Here is a 16,679-nt window from a genome sequence, read left to right on the forward strand (position 1 = left end):
CCCAGGCACGGCCCCGCCCCTCAGTCTCCGCCCCCAGGCCCCGCCCGCAGCCACACCCACACGCCGGGCAAAGGCCGTCCGAGCTCACAGCGGCGGCTTCTCCTCATTAAAATCCCCCCAAGCAATGACCGCTACCACATTCACACACGGGCTTAGCACATCACCCCGTGACACCCTGGAACGCAGAAAACAAGCTCATTTAAAAAAAGGATCAATATATTCTTAAGAGGTAGGTGAAGAGTCTTCTACCTACATTTTTTCCGTTAAAAGGACAAAGGAAAATAGTCACAACTGTCAAGTGTTACTGACCCAGTTAAGCTACTTCTGTTATCTATGACTCACAACCTTGCTTTTGCATTACTGCAGTTTCATTTTGTTTAAACACGTTTCCCATTATCACACACAATAAAATTTACAGACACTAATTGACAGTGTAATCATTTTATATTTAACCTTCAATCTACTACTCAACCATTAGAGCACCTTACTGCTCAGGTCTTTCTTGTTAATAAAAAGGCTTTGTGAGATTACTAACACTGCAGAACTGCAGAGTCACTGGTAAACCAGGCATCTGTCCTCCACGAATATTTATTTGTAATTACGAACCTGGAATTCCATGTAATCACTATTAAATAGCAGTTGAGCAAGCTAGAGTAAGGAATATGGTGAAGATCAGGACTTCTGGAAAGCACTCTGACAGCTTCTCTTTAGATCATTTTCATTACTAAAATAATCCATGGAAATCAGAGTAATCTGGGCAGTCCAAATTGCAAAACTGAAAAAAATCTAGTAGAGCAAAGAATGGCTTTAATTTCACTGATCTCAGTCATGCTTGAAGGGAATGATGAAAAACTAACATGACTGCACCCTCTTCACAAATGCCCTTTTTCCTGTTAGTTTAATATGGGTAATGAGATGTGATAAAAGAAACAGTGTAGTTCAACTCAGAATTTTGAAGCTAGGAAAGCTGCAAGATGTGTCTTTCAGAATATGAATATTAACATATTCCTTACATTTTCAGAGTGTTACTCTGACTAAAATCAGGTGTCCTTATAAAGTATAATTAAAGCACTTGTTCCAAGTGTCTCTGACAAGCAGTCCGTGAAACAAACCCTCTGGAGAATGACCTGCATCCACAAGGACTGAGGAGGAATTTTGACTGCAAGATTTGTAAGGCTTCTGTGATTACAAAAGTCATGCAAGCTGTTATCCCTCTGCTCTCTGGTCCTCATATGAGGTTTTTGAGGGAGACTGGAATGACTTGAGAATTCAAGTAATTTCCAAAGACAAGTTTTTGAGAAGATGTGAATTTAAACCATCTTTCTAAATACTAAATACTGTATAAATCTGTAGGATACACTGACAAAAATTTGACACATAAAGAAATAGGCTTTTAACCAAAAAACTTCCTACCTTGTGACAGATTCAGTTAATATTCACAGTGTAGTTCAATATCTTTCAGTCAACTACAGACATTTCAGCAGACAGCATCAGTGAAGCTGACGTGAGCAGGCACCACCACCTTCTCCTCCCCATGACACACTTCGAGGTCATTTCACACAGGATTCCATTAATGCCACATGTAATCTAACCTTGAAGCATGACACAATTAACTGCTGACAGTTTTAAACTGTCATTAGAGCACTTAAGGTATGATGCAACAAAACTGCTGAAACAGATACAGGCTCTAATATCCTAGTGGACTGCAATTTGGAGTGCAGCTACTACATTCAGTAGAATGTTCCTCACAGCACCTGGGACTGTTCTTCACCTGTTTACTGAGAGTAAAGGAAAAAGATACATCAAACTGCATTGTTATGAACAAGGTTACATATTATTCTAACTAGTTCTACGCTTTTTGGAAGAAAAGTTCTTCATTTCAACATCCCAGAAGCTCAAAGACTTCAATCTGCTTCAGCACTAAATCCTTATACATCCCTTCCCATTACCCTCCAACATATGGCTCTGCCATATTACACAGATCAAGAACATTCAAGCAAATCCAGTTTTCTCACATCAGTGTTTAATGACACTTTCTCCACAATCTCTTTGCCACTTCTGAATTTACCCTGTTGCAGAAATCATTAGGAAATGTCACAGAGAGGCCACTGGCCCAAATGTCTCTATTTCAGTTGTGCAGAGCAACAATAAGATAGGTAATGACTTATTACTACATATACAAATAGATATAAACTAATGTGACCTCCAAATCAGAGGTAAATCAGTGACATATGAAATTTTTTCTTGACAGGGCTCACCAAATTCTAGCAAAATTACTCTTACTTTTAGAAGGAAGTGCCATTGAAAGGTGAATTCCCTACAATACTGTATCTTATCACAAAGTGATGCAAGTTTTGAAATAAGTTTTATTTAAGTATGACATTCCAACTTTTCAGGTTTTTAAATATTAAAATATATTACATTATATTATAAATTTCAAAAAAGTTAAGTTTGACAAAACATTATCCATAGCTTTGGGACCACTTTGTTTTTTGTAAACATCCACCTCACCACTAAATGATGAGCTGCAGGAAGTCAGAGGGGAATAATTCTTTAGTACACTTCTTTCTCAAGTTGCCTATCTTTAGAGACAGAACAACTGTTGTGCTGTATACTCATTCACAACAACTTACACTAGAGAAATAAACCATTTATAACACATACACATTTCCAAAAGAAATCATACTGCTGCAGCACGAAACTGTAGAATCCTTGGCCACCAGGAAGCACAATAACAATCCCATCATTTGGTAAATGTGGCATATACAGAGGGATGGCTGCTCTGTACTGCACTATACACACAGGAAGCCACAGGACATAGAGAACTACAGCCCCTCCACTAAGAATATGATTTTACTGAGGCTAATCCTTTTATCAATTAGGAAAAAATGGAAATGAGATAATCAGAATGCTTTCTGTTTAGCTTAAGACACATGTAAACCCAGTAAAAATCAGATTTGCATGTTTGTACAGACACCCCGTCGAAGTATCAGGAGTAAACAGGCTGCAAGTGCTCCATGTACTGACTTGAACTTTACATCAATCTGAGTCAACATCAAAATTGAAGCAGGAGATAAGACAGCCGCAAAGAAAGTGCATTTGTGTTCTGCTTTCAGAGCAAGATCCAGAGCTGATGGAATGGATGCAAAGAAACTTGGCATTGGAATTGCCTGTCGTGTGAATACATCCTGCCTATCAATCCCCTTGAAACTCTGATACAGAAACTATTGCAACAAAAGGACTTAGATCTTGAGATGAAAGTATCCGAACTGCAGACTTAAATAAACTCCCAGAGACACAAGCAGTTTTCCCTCACCTGACATCCATTTGCTCTCAGAGTCTATACAGGGATCACTGGAGACAGTGGATTAATTAATTGTTAATTGGTAAGTCTTGACCATGGAATATCTCACAACTGCTGTTTATCAGTGTCAGGTAGTAATCTGGTTGAACATAACTTTTTTTAATAAGGTAACTGAGTAACATTAAATATAGTTAAAAAGTGATATTTTTTGGCATTAAGACAAAATTGTGAGCACAATAAACACCAAAAGCAAAGGTTTAATATATCTGCTACAACATTCTATTGCTCAACTCCCGAATGAATTTATTTGCATACACCTGCCCTTACATGGAAAATGCAATGTTTATCAAAAGATGTTACAAACTTTTACAATGTATCAACCAGTGCATTACTGTTGTAAATACACACTAGTTATGTGTCCAAGAAAACCTCCTAGAGACACAGATTTACCACTGTTGCGGGGAGTGAAAACACCCCAACCTTTAAAATACTTCTTAAAAGTTAAATCAGTGCTGGTTTCATGTGCCTCACAGCTTTAGGCCTCACAGCTGTTATGACACAAGTAGCATAAGACCCAAGAATGGTAAGGCTTCTCATATTCCTGCCCAGAAAACAGTATTGTGGCTACCTGTGTAGCTCCCAAGTTCTACTGAACATGACCAGAGTTCCCACCAGTAACAATCAAGATTGATCCAAGAAGAACTGCAATGAACTCCTTTCCTACTGCTAGCTGAGACAGTCTTGACATACTGAAGCAGAATCTAAATTCACAACTTCAGCCGAGAAAGGTCTGGTATCTTACCAGCCAGACAGTTCAGCTTTTGTGGTTTAGGCTTAAACCTTGTGGCCAACAAACTGCCACTCACAGAGCTGCAGTTCTGCATCCTGAACAATGGGCTGAAAGACACCAAAGCTGAAGCTCACTCTAGTGAGGTAAAGGGGTGAGCTTGTGTAAGGTAAGTGAACAAAAATATGGATCTCTGTATTTGTGAAAGCCAAGTTAATGTGATTGTTAATAGCCAAACAAGTTTTCATGACAACAAAGAAATGCACTTGACCATTTACAGCAAAACAGATTTATACAATAACAAGTAACTTATGGCCTTGTCTACCTGCAAATGAACTCCTTCAGCAGGTACACACAATATATTGCTCAGTCATAAAAATATATATATTATCTCTTTCCTTTAACATTTAGGTATATAAATATTTTACTGAAGAACATGCATCATTTAGATAAACAGTTGCAAGAACATCCCCTGAAAAACATAGGGTTCTTTGCCATTTAGCAGTATAAAACGATTACATAAACAGCAATTAAAGTCAAGACAAACCAATACAGCAGTAAGCAGTTCATTGTGTGCTAGTCCAAAGCACCTTTTGCAACAGATTATATAATACATACACACAGAGAATGCACTGCAATGGAGCACAAATGGCATTGTTCCATCTGCCTTATTCTTCAGTCTTGTTTGGACTCCAAACTTACTGTTCACTTTTCTGCTCTTGTTTTCCATTCAGCTCTTGGTCAACTCTGCTTAGCAAAGAAAGTAGTAAAATTAAACTATGGTAACATGGTTTGATAGCTCATATTATTAAGAAAAAACTATTAGGCTTAACAGGAAAACACAAAGCTCTTATATGGGAAAAGTTTTAGTAAATAAATATTAAATTAAGGTTTTATTTAGTGTAGCCATGATGTTTGGGTTCTTTTCAATATCATTTTTCCTACCAACCCCTAGAAATTAATTAAAATTGTTAGGAAACCATTTAAGTAACTACAGCACTTGAGAGGAAGCATCTAAACAGTGCAAGTGAAGTTTGACTACAGAAGAAAAAAGCATGGCCCGTGCTCACAGTAACAAATGCAAGCAGGAATAAAATACAGGTAACACAACAATACTGACACGCACTACCACTCTGATGAATTCATAAGCACTGAATTACCTCTAATGTTATAGTACTTAAGCCAAGAAGGTAACAGCACTAGTTGAATCAAAAAAAGTGAAGAGGCTCCTTAACTGCAATACTTTTACTATTATGTTCTAAGACTTTTACAATTACCCTGGAAAAATTCACCATCATCCTGATAAAAGTGGGTTTGATTTTGTCCCTTATTTTTTAATATCTGCCTTGGGACCAGCAAACAAAATGGTGCTTTGTAGAAACCAGGGGATGACTGAAAGCCCTGTACAAAACGTACTTTTCCTCTTTATAGTAAGAACAAGCTACAGTCTTGATAACATCTGGCAAATTAAGTTGTGCATGGAGGTCAAATTATTTTAAACCAACAGCAATTCCAAAGTGAGAGACTAAGACTAAGTTTGTCCTCTAACAACCTGTCTAACATACCTGTCTCATCTCAAACTATAACCAGTCAGTTTATCAAAATGATAGAAACACTGACAGCTCCTTTGGGCCAGGAACTCATAAAATGAGCTGCTCTCTACCTGATTAAAGGCTCAGTATCCAATTCTGCCTGTGTCTCTATACTGAATTTTCACTGAAGAACATACTACTTTTTACAAAAGTGATGGTAGTATAGGTGAAATAATCAAAAGGGACACTAAAAAGTGCTTGTTCTACTGGAGATGTTTTAAATTATCGCTAAATTGGAGTAATTCCTGAAGACTGTTCAACACATAAGTAAATTTACATGTCAGCTTCCAGAAATAATTTAAATTCCTTTCACTTCAATCTCAGTGTTTGTCTACCCAATTTAAACAATAAACCTTCCTTAGTAGTTAGGCAAACAAAGGAAAAATAATTAAAAAATAAAAAAGAAAGTTAGCAGCAAAATCTTTGTTAGTGAGTGAAAAAACAACATATCCATTCAAAAAAATTCATCAGCTGTGAAATAGCTTGAGTAGTTAGAAGGAAACTGGAAATTAACAAAATGGAAATCCAGTATTTATTAGAAAGGAACATAGGCACTGCAAATACAAACAGCACTAAAATACTAATTTAGATTGCATCTATGCAAGTTAATAACTAAAAAGGTAGTGAATACCAAAAATACAAGATTTAATATTAGAACTTCTTACGGAGTTTCATCTCTGCTAATGCATAGCTACAGCTTAGCACCTAAATACAGCTCATCTCCAGAGATCAATTCCTGTCAGAAACAATGACATTTGATTTAATGGGTTCATACAGAAGCATTACTTTTGCCTCTTAAAGACTTCAAGTTGAGAACCCATGTATCCCCTTAAAAATGAGCATCTCACATGAAAGTGTAATAGAAACTATTCACAAATAGCTCTCTGAACACCCAGGGCGAGTCCTTACAGATCCCATACTGCCTGCAAGTACAGTATAGTTGCTGTCATGCGTAAAAATTTGGGCACTAGTGCATGTTTATATTTACAAATGCTTATTCCTTTATGCAAGCCAATCAACTGGGAGTTAGTTGCAGTGCAAATTGTCTTATCTAGATGCAGCCCTAATCAAAATATGAATATACCTTTTCTGTTTCTTTCTAAACTTTTCTTCTTCATACCTTGGTGAGGAAAAGTTTTATTTCAGTAAATATAACATATGAAGGCCAAAATCAACAGAAGCTGCAAACCAGTATTAGTGTCAATAGAATTTGTAGAAACTTACAAAATTTTGAAACTGATATAATTAAGAAAAAAATACACTGTATCTCCAACATTTATTAGCATTAAACAAAACCCATTAAGATTTAGTTACTATGACATAACAAATGAATTCAATATGACCTCTTGTACAGTGTTAGCATTCATCACTAAAATTTTAAGTCTCTATCCATAACAGTTTGAAGCCAGATATAATCTGAGAATTAAATCCTCAAGTTAACCAAGTCCAGACTTTGCAGGACAGTTAAAGATTCATCAATACCTTTATTGAGAGGAGTCTTTTAAAACTTGGAATAACAGTCTGAATATTCATAACATACCTCTAAAACTCCAGTCAAAAAAATTCTAAAGACAGCACAAGACTGCCTCAGCTTTGTCATGTGTTTCACTCCCACCCCATGAAAGCTGTTTTTCTGTCTCACAGAGTTAAATTGTGGAACTGATGGGAGCTGGATGTCTGCTGAAATAACCAGCCATGTGCAGGGGGCACGAGGCTTTGTCCAGCATGATGTGCCCTGTGTGTCTGTTCAGTGACACTGGGCCACGTTCCTCCAGTTTGTGCTCACCTGTAACCATGGGGACAACACAGGGTTTTGTGTGTTATACCCTCTAACAGGCTGTCAGCAGGATTGTTAGTGTTTTCATCTGGTTTTTTTAAGACTCAAGTTTATGATTTCTACGCTATTACTGCATTCACAAATGCTTTTGACAAAAGGATCATGTCTGATTTGAGAGCAGAACTGTGCTGATGTTAAAATGAGTATTTGTATCTGGATGGGAAGGAAAAGAAGCTACATTGCTGCTGTCTTTATTTCTTTACCAAAGCAGTTTAGAACTGTGGTGGGTAGGGATTCAGCATTTTCCTGTTGCTGCTTTTCTTTTAAATGAAATCCAGTCCAAGTGATATTTCAGCACTTAACTTGTTCCACATTTTAATTAAAACGCTTTAGAAGACTTTATAAATAACTTCAGTATCAACATGCCCACAATTTCTCACTCACAAACCAGTTTAATACACACACTAAGATGCACAATAACTGGAATGAGACCTTCCCTTGAAGGCTTAATTCACACACCACAACTTAGTAACTGCACAAAGCTCCAGTGTGAAAATGACTACAGGTTAACATTTTGGCTACCCCTGCTACCCCATTCCAAAGTGCCTTTAGCAACGAGCTCAAACATGGACACTCCTCCTGAAGACAGCAATGATCTCAGTTCAGTCATTATGTGCCAAGTGTTACATTCAGACCAAACACTGATTACAGCATCTACCAGTCCTAAAGCATGATAAATGTAGAAGATGTTGGAATAAAAACGTACTGTTTTATGCACTCTGGGATGCCAACGTATTCCATGGGGATCAGTTCGGCTAGTTCTGCCAGGGTAAAGACATACCTAATTTTTTGGCTGAATTTTGAGCTGTGGAAGAACAAATGCAGGGTACAGTTACAACTCTGAAAGTTTTTTACTAGGTCAATATTAAAACAGTCTTTTAAGTTCAAAGCAAACAGTTGTCAGAATTATTTATGAAAAATCGTCTGGAGTATTACCTAATGAAAGGTTTTGTGACGGCCAGGAGTGTTCTGATGAACCAGGAAGGATGAACTATGATCAATGATTTCAGATTTTTTCTTAACCTGAAGGATTTAAACAATGGATAATTACTAGAACAAAAAGGCAGCATGCCCAGGGGTTTTGGAATATATAAGAAGCATGTTTTTAGAAGCACAACTGTCACATAAACACAGTATTCTGACACCCCATTATTACAAGCCAAACTCCATCAGAAGAAAAAATACTACACAACTGTAAAACAGAAACTAAAGATTCAGTATCAATTTGACAAGGAAGTAACATTCCAAGGAGAAGCTTCTTTGAATCTTTTTACACAACTAATGATGAAGGGGTTCACAAAGGACCCCTTGTTATTAACCTTGTGTTACTATATTACATTGTAAGTATATTCTACAAGATAACAATATTCAGTATTCTAAGAATACTATTTTCACTAAAAAAACACCCTGAGAACCAGAGCAACAAAAAGCATACACAAAACCCCCAACCAACCAAAACACCAGCCAAGACTCCCCATGCACGTTTGTAGCATCACCCACACTCCTAGCATAGGAAGAGGCTTTCAATACACCAACTTCCTTCATCAAATCTTGCACAGAAGGGATCAGACACCACATTAAACAGCAGTTTTTCCTAAATATGTCTATCTCTGAGCACATGAACACTGTAAGAAAATTTTGCAGAGCTTCTTACCTTCTATCAATTTGCTGGTAACATTTCCTAAGCCAGCCTAAACTTGGCATTTTTCTCCGTGTTGTTGCACCATTCAGGTAAACTATCATATAGTTCTCTGCTACTAACAGCTCTAAAGTGCCAATTACATACCTGGAGAGGCAAGCAAAGAGAACTTTAATATCCACAATCTTCATCTGAAAGTAATTCCTAGTAATGCTCAAATACATTAAAAATAACAAAAACCCAGAAAGGCAGATGTTGACTTACTTAAATAGATTGTCCATTAGGTATCTGTAGTTGGGCTGGCTGCTCTCAGGCATGAAACAAACAGCAAACACAACAATGGCATTTAACCCATCACCATAATAACCTAAAACCAAAGAAATAAGCAGCAGTAGTGACAAAGATGACAATACATTGACTACATTTACACAAAGACAAGCACATTCAGTGGGCTTTTTCATTATTTACCCTAAAGAGGTGTACAAACATCCACATGGACACATTCATACAGCCACAGAAAACATCAATGTTTCTTTTTCAAGTCTGTCTATGTCTAAAGCAACAGCCAAAGCTGATGTCAATCAAACACTATCTATAACCAATGTTTCAGTGTAGAACCTCAGTATATTTAATAATGTCTTATATTATTAAAGTCTAGTCAACTTTTCTTCCAACCTGACCTTCACAGACTGAAGTTGGAAAGAAATCAATCATGAATTGATTTCTGCCTTAGTAGATCGACAGTTCATGTTTTCAATAGTCTAGAAGCCAAAGAATTAGGTAGCAGTGATTATTAGGATAGAGTAAATATGTCTTATTACATAGGTGCATTTTAGTACATGTGACCACATGTACATTTTGAAACTTTAGTTTAATAGAGAAAGAATTATTAAATCAACCATGTCTTAACACCACAACAAATGAATTGTCACAACTCTTTATGCCCAAAGCTCTTCCTCTGCCTCCCCCACTCAGCTTTAAGAAGTAGCTGTTCAGCAGCTCCCCTGAGCAGGTCCCCAGTCCTTACCACCATGACTGATAACTTTTTTGTAGGGTTCAATTGCCTTCATGTCCACCCTGTGGTCCTGCTCCCCGATCCGAAACATTCGCCAGCGCCGCCCGTCGTCCTTCTCCTCTGCCACAGCGTACTCAGCCAGTGAGCCCTTCCTAATGACATCAGTAGTTTTTGGTTTTGGAAGGTCATCTGCCAAAATGAGAATGTGTTGAAGACCCATTATGAATACCATGGACAGTGACAATCAGCTATAACACGAGTTAACCACTTTGCTATCTGATCTATTTTGGTATTCTTCAGCCAGGCAGACGCACCAGTTGATGTCATGGGTATTTAATAACATACTCATGTTGGCAGTTATCTGTTGACTGTAATTTTCTCTATTACAAGTATGTGGAAAATTTCCATTCATGGAGGAAGCCTGATTAATTGTAGGCTTTCAGAACACAGACCTCAATGAGTTTCACCAAAATAGACAAAGTGGTTAACTGCAATAAGGATTACAGAGGTTGATCACAGATTTACATGAAGCATGATTTAAAACATTGAGGTACCTTGCAAGCAGACATGCAGGCAAATCTACTGAAAATTAAATGTAATTCACGTGTGCAATCAAAATATATGAAATTTGTGCTGACAGCAATCTGCTCCAATGAAATTATGATTCTTGACTTTGTTGCATGGACCTTACCCAAAGCGAGAAAAACCTACTGCAAGTTAGTTGTCTGTTCCCAAGACAAAGCTGTTAATTGAAACTATCCTTCCAGGAAAATGAAGGCAGCAGCATTAAAGAAAGAAAAGACAGAAACCCTTTTCAGACACTTTTAAAAAACAAGACACAAACATCCGGAACATTTCCTTTGCATCACTGCAAAACTAATCCTAAATAACAACTCTTCTCCATTAAAACAATGAAAATCCTTTTACAAATTTAAACACACAGTCTCTGTTAAGAAAACTTCCCCAGCAATATGCCTTTAGTTATTTAAAAACCAAAACCACCCCTATATTCTAAAGAGAGTTTCTTTCTCCACAGGTAGTGTTTCAAACAGTGAAAAGACAAAATAATAATGGAGTTTACATGTTTACTTACTAAAGACATGCCTAAACCATGAAGGTTCCAGATATTAAAGACTCCAACAATTTGCCAAACGCAACTGTTCTTGGCTTTCATAAGAGGGCCTTAAAACATCATTAAACTACAAATTTAAAATTTGTGCTTTAACTCCTACACAAAACATTTACTTCAAATAAAATTTGTTAGAATCTCCGGGTTATGTCCATAAGATATAAAACCTATTAATGTCTTAAAAGTGAATCATTACTTGTGTGGCTATAGCTACTGTAACTGCCTTTTAAGTAATTTCAGAATTCCTTGACATAAAACAGAGGCTCTTCTACTGTCTCTAGTCAACCTGGAAATATGCACACTGTGGCTACTGAGCTCTTCCCATTCTCACTACAGGAAGATCTGAGATCAGGTGTTACTTAGTATTTTTAAAAATACTATTCAGTCCTCCTTAAACTCCAATTCATCTGTTTCTGAGCAGCTAACCTATATCCCTTTGTTTGGCTCCCTCCATTTAAAACTGATTTCTAAAACATGTAAAACACCTTGGCTATTTCTTTCTGTTGGGGAGTCTTAAAACTTACTGCAACAGAGGATTTTCCATAACTTTAAGTCTTAGAGATGATCTTCAGATGATCTTAGAGATGATATAGATGATCTTCACCTGAGTTTATCTGCAGCTACAGCTATTAACTGTTTGCCTGTTGACTAATCTGATGAGGTCTGATTTGCTCTTTAAGAAGTCACTCCACCTATTTCTAATTCCTAATCCAATCACTCCCTTTGTATTTCTCCTCTTGCACTATTGAGTCATAGCTATTTCTTGGTAAAGAAACAATCTAAGAGAAGATACTAAGAAAATACTTTAGAGCATCAGAAAAAAGGACCAAAATACTCACCTTCCCATTCAAATTCATTGCTATTTTCTGAAGGAGTATCTAAATCATCCAAATCAATCTCTCCACTCTCATCCAAGTCATCAGACAAAACAGATTCCTCGCTGGGATCCAAATTTAAGCTAATGTCTGGGGCCATTAGTTTCCTCCTCAGTTTGGTTCCATTACCCTCTGTATCTAAAGAAAGCAAATAATTTATTTTCAAAACTAAAGCAAGTTTAAGTAGGCATATTACTAGGACAGAAGAGCAAAGTCCTTTCTCATAATGCACTATAGATTAATGCCCAAGACTTAAACAAGGTATCTTTGGAGTAAGGCTTTAAAAGGGGATGGGAAGAACAGCAGGTGAAGTTCTCAAGTTACCCATTGCACACACAATCTGAGCAGGGGGGCAGACACCAACCACACTCCCTACAGAAAAAATCCTGATGAATTGTCATCACCTCAGACACTGCTGCCCCTGCCGGCTGCAGCCAATGTCCCAGGAGCTGCTCCAGGTATTACACTGAATAAATCTTGCAAATAATGCAACAGATTCATGTCCCTAGCACTTGCTTTTTTTTTGGCTTCAGTGACATCATAACCATCTTTGATAAAATGAAAAGTAATATACAAGCTGAAAAAGAAGACTGACAGACAACAGTGAGGACAGAAAATTAAACAATCTGTTCTGTGGATACACCGAATGCTTTGAGGTACAAGGCAAATATTGGTATGATTTAGGCAGGAGTTGAAAGCAAAGAATAAAATCAGATTACCAACACAGCACTGGAAATGCCCCAAGTAAGGCAGACAGACAAAATAAAAAAAATAAAAAATAATAATAATAAAAAAAAAAAAAGCCCAAAACCCCCGAAACAAAACAAGCAAAAAAAATCCCCCCACACCAAGGAGCTTTAAAGCAGCCTTTTAAGTAGGAAGCAGTCAGCTGGACTGGAGTGGAATGTTCTTACTGGCTTCACTTTCTGTTCCAGCTGCAGCCAATGCATCAGGCTCAACAGGATCATCCTCTGGCAGGGGCCTGGGACACAAAGTAGAAATTATTGTTACAAACCTGCTTTTACATTTTTTAAATTCCATATATTTAGACTTACACGCTGTTAGAAAAACCCACTGTGGGATAGCACTGAACTAACTTTACTTATAGCCTAATTTCAAACTTTCAGTTAACAAACAACAAGGCAGCAGAAAATTCTCTTACAGCATTCAAGTGACCATCCCTTCCTGGGACAAATACCAAAACACTGACTAATACCACTGTGTCATCCTTAACAAACTTGTCATATTCTTGCTTGAGAAAATTTGACTTGAAATAAATTACAGAATTAGTTTAGTTATCATACAATGTGTCTAAAGCTGATTTAGTTTTTCTGTAGGCCCAAGCACTAGTAGCAGCATTAACTTTTAAAGACTTTCCTCAGAAATTTTGCTTAATGAAATATTTGGGCCATGAGGCACTGTGAGGAATATGCAAACAATGTAGTTGCAAAATATTATCAAAGGAAATAAACAAAGCTAAGCTTACAAATCTTCATTTCAGAAACACTGGAAACTTCAACAGTGGCAGTCTTGAAGAAATATGCCACAAAACCTTTTCAAAACTGCTATATTAATGGAAATCACTTCAAGATTATTACTAAGTATTAGTTCACCAGGGAGACCAAGACACAGCTTATTGCTGATGTTATGTGTTTGATGTGAATTACTTTAAAAAAGAATTCAAAACCTTGGAAAATCTTCATCTTGCCACTCTTCCTTAAACTCAACCCCTTCCATTCTCCAGCCAACTTGAATTGCTAACAGAGACTCCTGATTAGGCAGAACCTCTGGTCTTCAGCACAATGGGCTAAAGAAGAGCTGTTGGAATACAACAGAAGGAGTTAGCTCAATACTGTGGTAATTCCCATACTTCCAACACATTCTTTAATTTATCATCAAATTAAGGTATTATGCAGAACAAAAACCAAATAACACAGGGGAAAGTTTTTTGTTTGTTTCCATTTTACTTTTTTTTTTTTTTCCAGACAAAACTGCTTGTGGAATGGTTTATGATACAAAAATTTAGGTTGGAAGGGATTTCATGCAGTCAAGGAGGACCAACCCCCCAGTTAAAATGAAGGCCTTGAGCAACCTGTTCTGTAATTTATGATTACACCAGTTCACTCCAAAATGTAAGAAACCTGATGTCTCTAGATTCTATAGTAGGTAACTAATAAGTGTATGATTTGAGGAAAACTCCAGATGTTCAGATCTAAACTACGAGCTATTTAAAAATAAAACCCCCCAAAAACTTTAAAGATAACCATTTAAGACTGCTTTTGGAGAACTCACCCTATGATGTGCAAGTAAAGCTGTATTTCTTCAGGCTCACCCATCACCAGCAACAAGGAATCCCCAATAATGGAACATGGCAAACCATTCTGCTGACATAAAAGTCCAAACCAGTTGAAGCTCTTGGCTGTGTTGGCTCTAAAGATTGGCAGAAACAGGGAGACTTATCAATGAAGGTATTAAAAAAACCAACATCCATCAAAACGAGACACAGGAAACTATTTTGCAAAGAAGCAATCAACACAGAACACCAATAAGTACAAAGTTTGAATGCAGCCAATACTGCTTATTAACTGATATAATTTTTCTTTACATGGCTGAAACCCAAAGTACACTCATTGTTCTGTAGGATTAGCTTTCCTTTCATGACAAATCCAAATTTTTCTTCTCCTGACCTGATTTTAACATGTCCTGCAATGCTTAAAGCTATGCTATGCAAACTGATTAATAAAGAAAAATTAGGTAACCTTTTTATTTAACAGCAGTACTACAAATTAAACACTAATCATCTCGGTTTAAGCCTATTTTACTGACATTTCCCTGCTTCTCTCACCCAGAAAATTGAAATAAAATTTCTAGAAGGTAGCAAACTAGTTCCTCTTAAGGGCCAGACTCTCCTTGTTTGAGACATTCAGCCCCTGCACCTCTCAGCTGCTCTTCAGCAGTGTGAAGAAGTTGTCCCAGTGTCTCCTTTCACTCCCTTCTCTCAGTGTCAAAGCACAGAGACATCAGACAGCTAAAAGAGAAATCTTCTGAGAACTCTTGCTTTCCTCCCGAGGACACTCCTTTAAACTCCACATCCAGAGCAACACAAGGGTCTGTATTTCTGCGCCACTTAAATTTATTTCAAGGTAAACACCAACTTCTCAAAACAATGCCAAAGAACTTACAGCTTGCCCCGATATTCCTCTATAAGGCTTAGATATGCATACAAGTCAACGAGAAGTAATCGACTATTATTTAGCGCACTGAATTAGTAGCAGGAAATCAGGAGGAACTAAGACAAAAGGCGCTAGAAAGCAACTTCCGCGAGCCGGCTCCGTCCTGCGCGTTCGCTACGCCCTCAGCGGACCCTTGCGGGCCAGGGCAGGGGCTTTTCCCCTCGCAGATTTACGTGTTCACAGCTCTCCCCCCTGCAGCGGAGGAGCTGCCCGGCCGCGGGTTCCCTGTTCGCCGCCCCCGCCGCCGCGGCCAGGCCCAAGCGCTGAATCCGCCGCCTCTTGCGCACCTGCGGCCGGGCCGCGGCCCCGCCTCCTCCCGCTCCCGCCCCGCGCGGCCCGGCCGCGGCTCCCGGCTCCCGGCTGGCGGCTCCCGGCTGGCGGCTCCCGGCCCCGCGCTCCCGCCCCTCCGCGGCCGTACCTGGCGGGAGCGGGGCCGCGCTCGGGGCCGCGCTGCGCGCCCGCGCTCACCCGGAACCGCATCCGCCGCCCGAGTCACGTGACTGCCCCGGCCGCGCGGGACTCGGCCGCTCCCGCGCATGCGTGATGGGCGGGGCGGGGCTCGCGCCGCCGTGAGGGCGGGGCCAGGGTCAGCTCCGAGAGCTGAGCCCGGCCCCTGAGGGGCAGCGTGGGAGTTACACCGTTACCCGACAGCGGTGTTCGAACGCTCCTGGAACTCTGTCAGCAGTGCTGCTGTGACCACTGCGCTGGGGAGCCTGTTCAGTGCACGATCACGCTGTGGGTGAAAAGCCTTTTCCCATACCCAGCCCTGCTGTGCCCTGCCCCAGCTCCAGCCGTTCCCTCGGGCCCTGTCCGTGTTCTCTGAGAGCAGAGATCAGTGCCTGTCCCTGCGCTGCCCCTCGGGAAGCTGCAGCCCGCAGTGAGTTCAGTCTGCCCCAGGCTGGAGTGGCCAAGGCCCCGGCCGGCGCTGCTGCGGCTGAGGGACGGCGCCGGGCCGAGGGGCGCTGCCATGGCGGGGACGGGCCGTGCCCCGGGCAGCCCTCGGCCGCAGGTGATTAACGCTAATTCGCTGCTGTCCCCGCACTCAGTGCCCCCGCCCGCACTGCCCGTGCCGCCTGTCGTAGGACTGGCTCGAGAGGTCGAGTCCCGGGTCGCCCCCGCAGGACATGGGATGGAAAACGTCAAATCCACCCGCTGAGTTCTGTATGCCGGGCTGGAGCGCCGTGCTGAGGCTCCAGGAGCCCAGGAAAGTGTAAGATGAGTGTCAAAAGCACGAGGGGAACCTCCTTCGTGAGGGAAAAGAGCGCAGA

The 16,679-nt window shown here is 39.7% G+C and overlaps 1 protein-coding gene across 8 annotated transcripts; it reads right to left on the bottom strand.

Moving 5' to 3' along the window:
* Window positions 1-156: 156 nt before the first annotated feature.
* BNIP2 (BCL2 interacting protein 2) lies at window positions 157-15,915 on the bottom strand. 8 transcript variants are annotated; one of them, XR_010744641.1, is made up of 13 exons: window positions 15,830-15,915; window positions 14,471-14,608; window positions 13,866-13,996; window positions 13,093-13,160; window positions 12,143-12,316; window positions 10,187-10,363; window positions 9,424-9,526; window positions 9,175-9,306; window positions 8,457-8,543; window positions 8,227-8,325; window positions 6,768-6,803; window positions 4,710-4,838; window positions 157-175 (listed from the first exon to the last, which is right to left on the bottom strand). XR_010744641.1 is itself a non-coding variant. In XM_066328573.1 (12 exons), the coding sequence occupies exons 3-12, from the start codon at window positions 13,913-13,915 to the stop codon at window positions 4,790-4,792; spliced, it is 975 nt and encodes a 324-aa protein (XP_066184670.1). In that variant the 5' UTR covers window positions 13,916-13,996; window positions 14,471-14,608; window positions 15,830-15,915; the 3' UTR covers window positions 2,009-4,789. The 8 variants fall into 8 exon arrangements, 6 of the variants coding, with proteins under 6 accessions (XP_066184670.1, XP_066184672.1, XP_066184671.1 ...); XR_010744642.1 differs by lacking the exons at window positions 157-175; window positions 6,768-6,803 and adding an exon at window positions 6,349-6,419 and having other exon boundaries at window positions 2,009-4,838; XM_066328573.1 differs by lacking the exon at window positions 157-175 and having other exon boundaries at window positions 2,009-4,838.
* Window positions 15,916-16,679: the final 764 nt, after the last annotated feature.

Source organism: Sylvia atricapilla, chromosome 13 (assembly GCF_009819655.1).
Source record: "Sylvia atricapilla isolate bSylAtr1 chromosome 13, bSylAtr1.pri, whole genome shotgun sequence".
Classification (NCBI taxonomy): domain Eukaryota; kingdom Metazoa; phylum Chordata; class Aves; order Passeriformes; family Sylviidae; genus Sylvia; species Sylvia atricapilla.

Excerpts from the sequence above, each read along its gene's own strand:
- BNIP2 (XM_066328573.1), bottom strand. The coding sequence starts at position 13,915 with ATGGAAGGGGTTGAGTTTAAGGAAGAGTGGCAAGATGAAGATTTTCCA. Across the intron at positions 9,527-10,186 it reads AAAAGTTATCAGTCATGGTG|GTTATTATGGTGATGGGTTA; the intron begins GTAAGGACTGGG and ends CTTTGGTTTTAG. Across the intron at positions 9,307-9,423 it reads CTAATGGACAATCTATTTAA|GTATGTAATTGGCACTTTAG; the intron begins GTAAGTCAACAT and ends TTGCCTCTCCAG.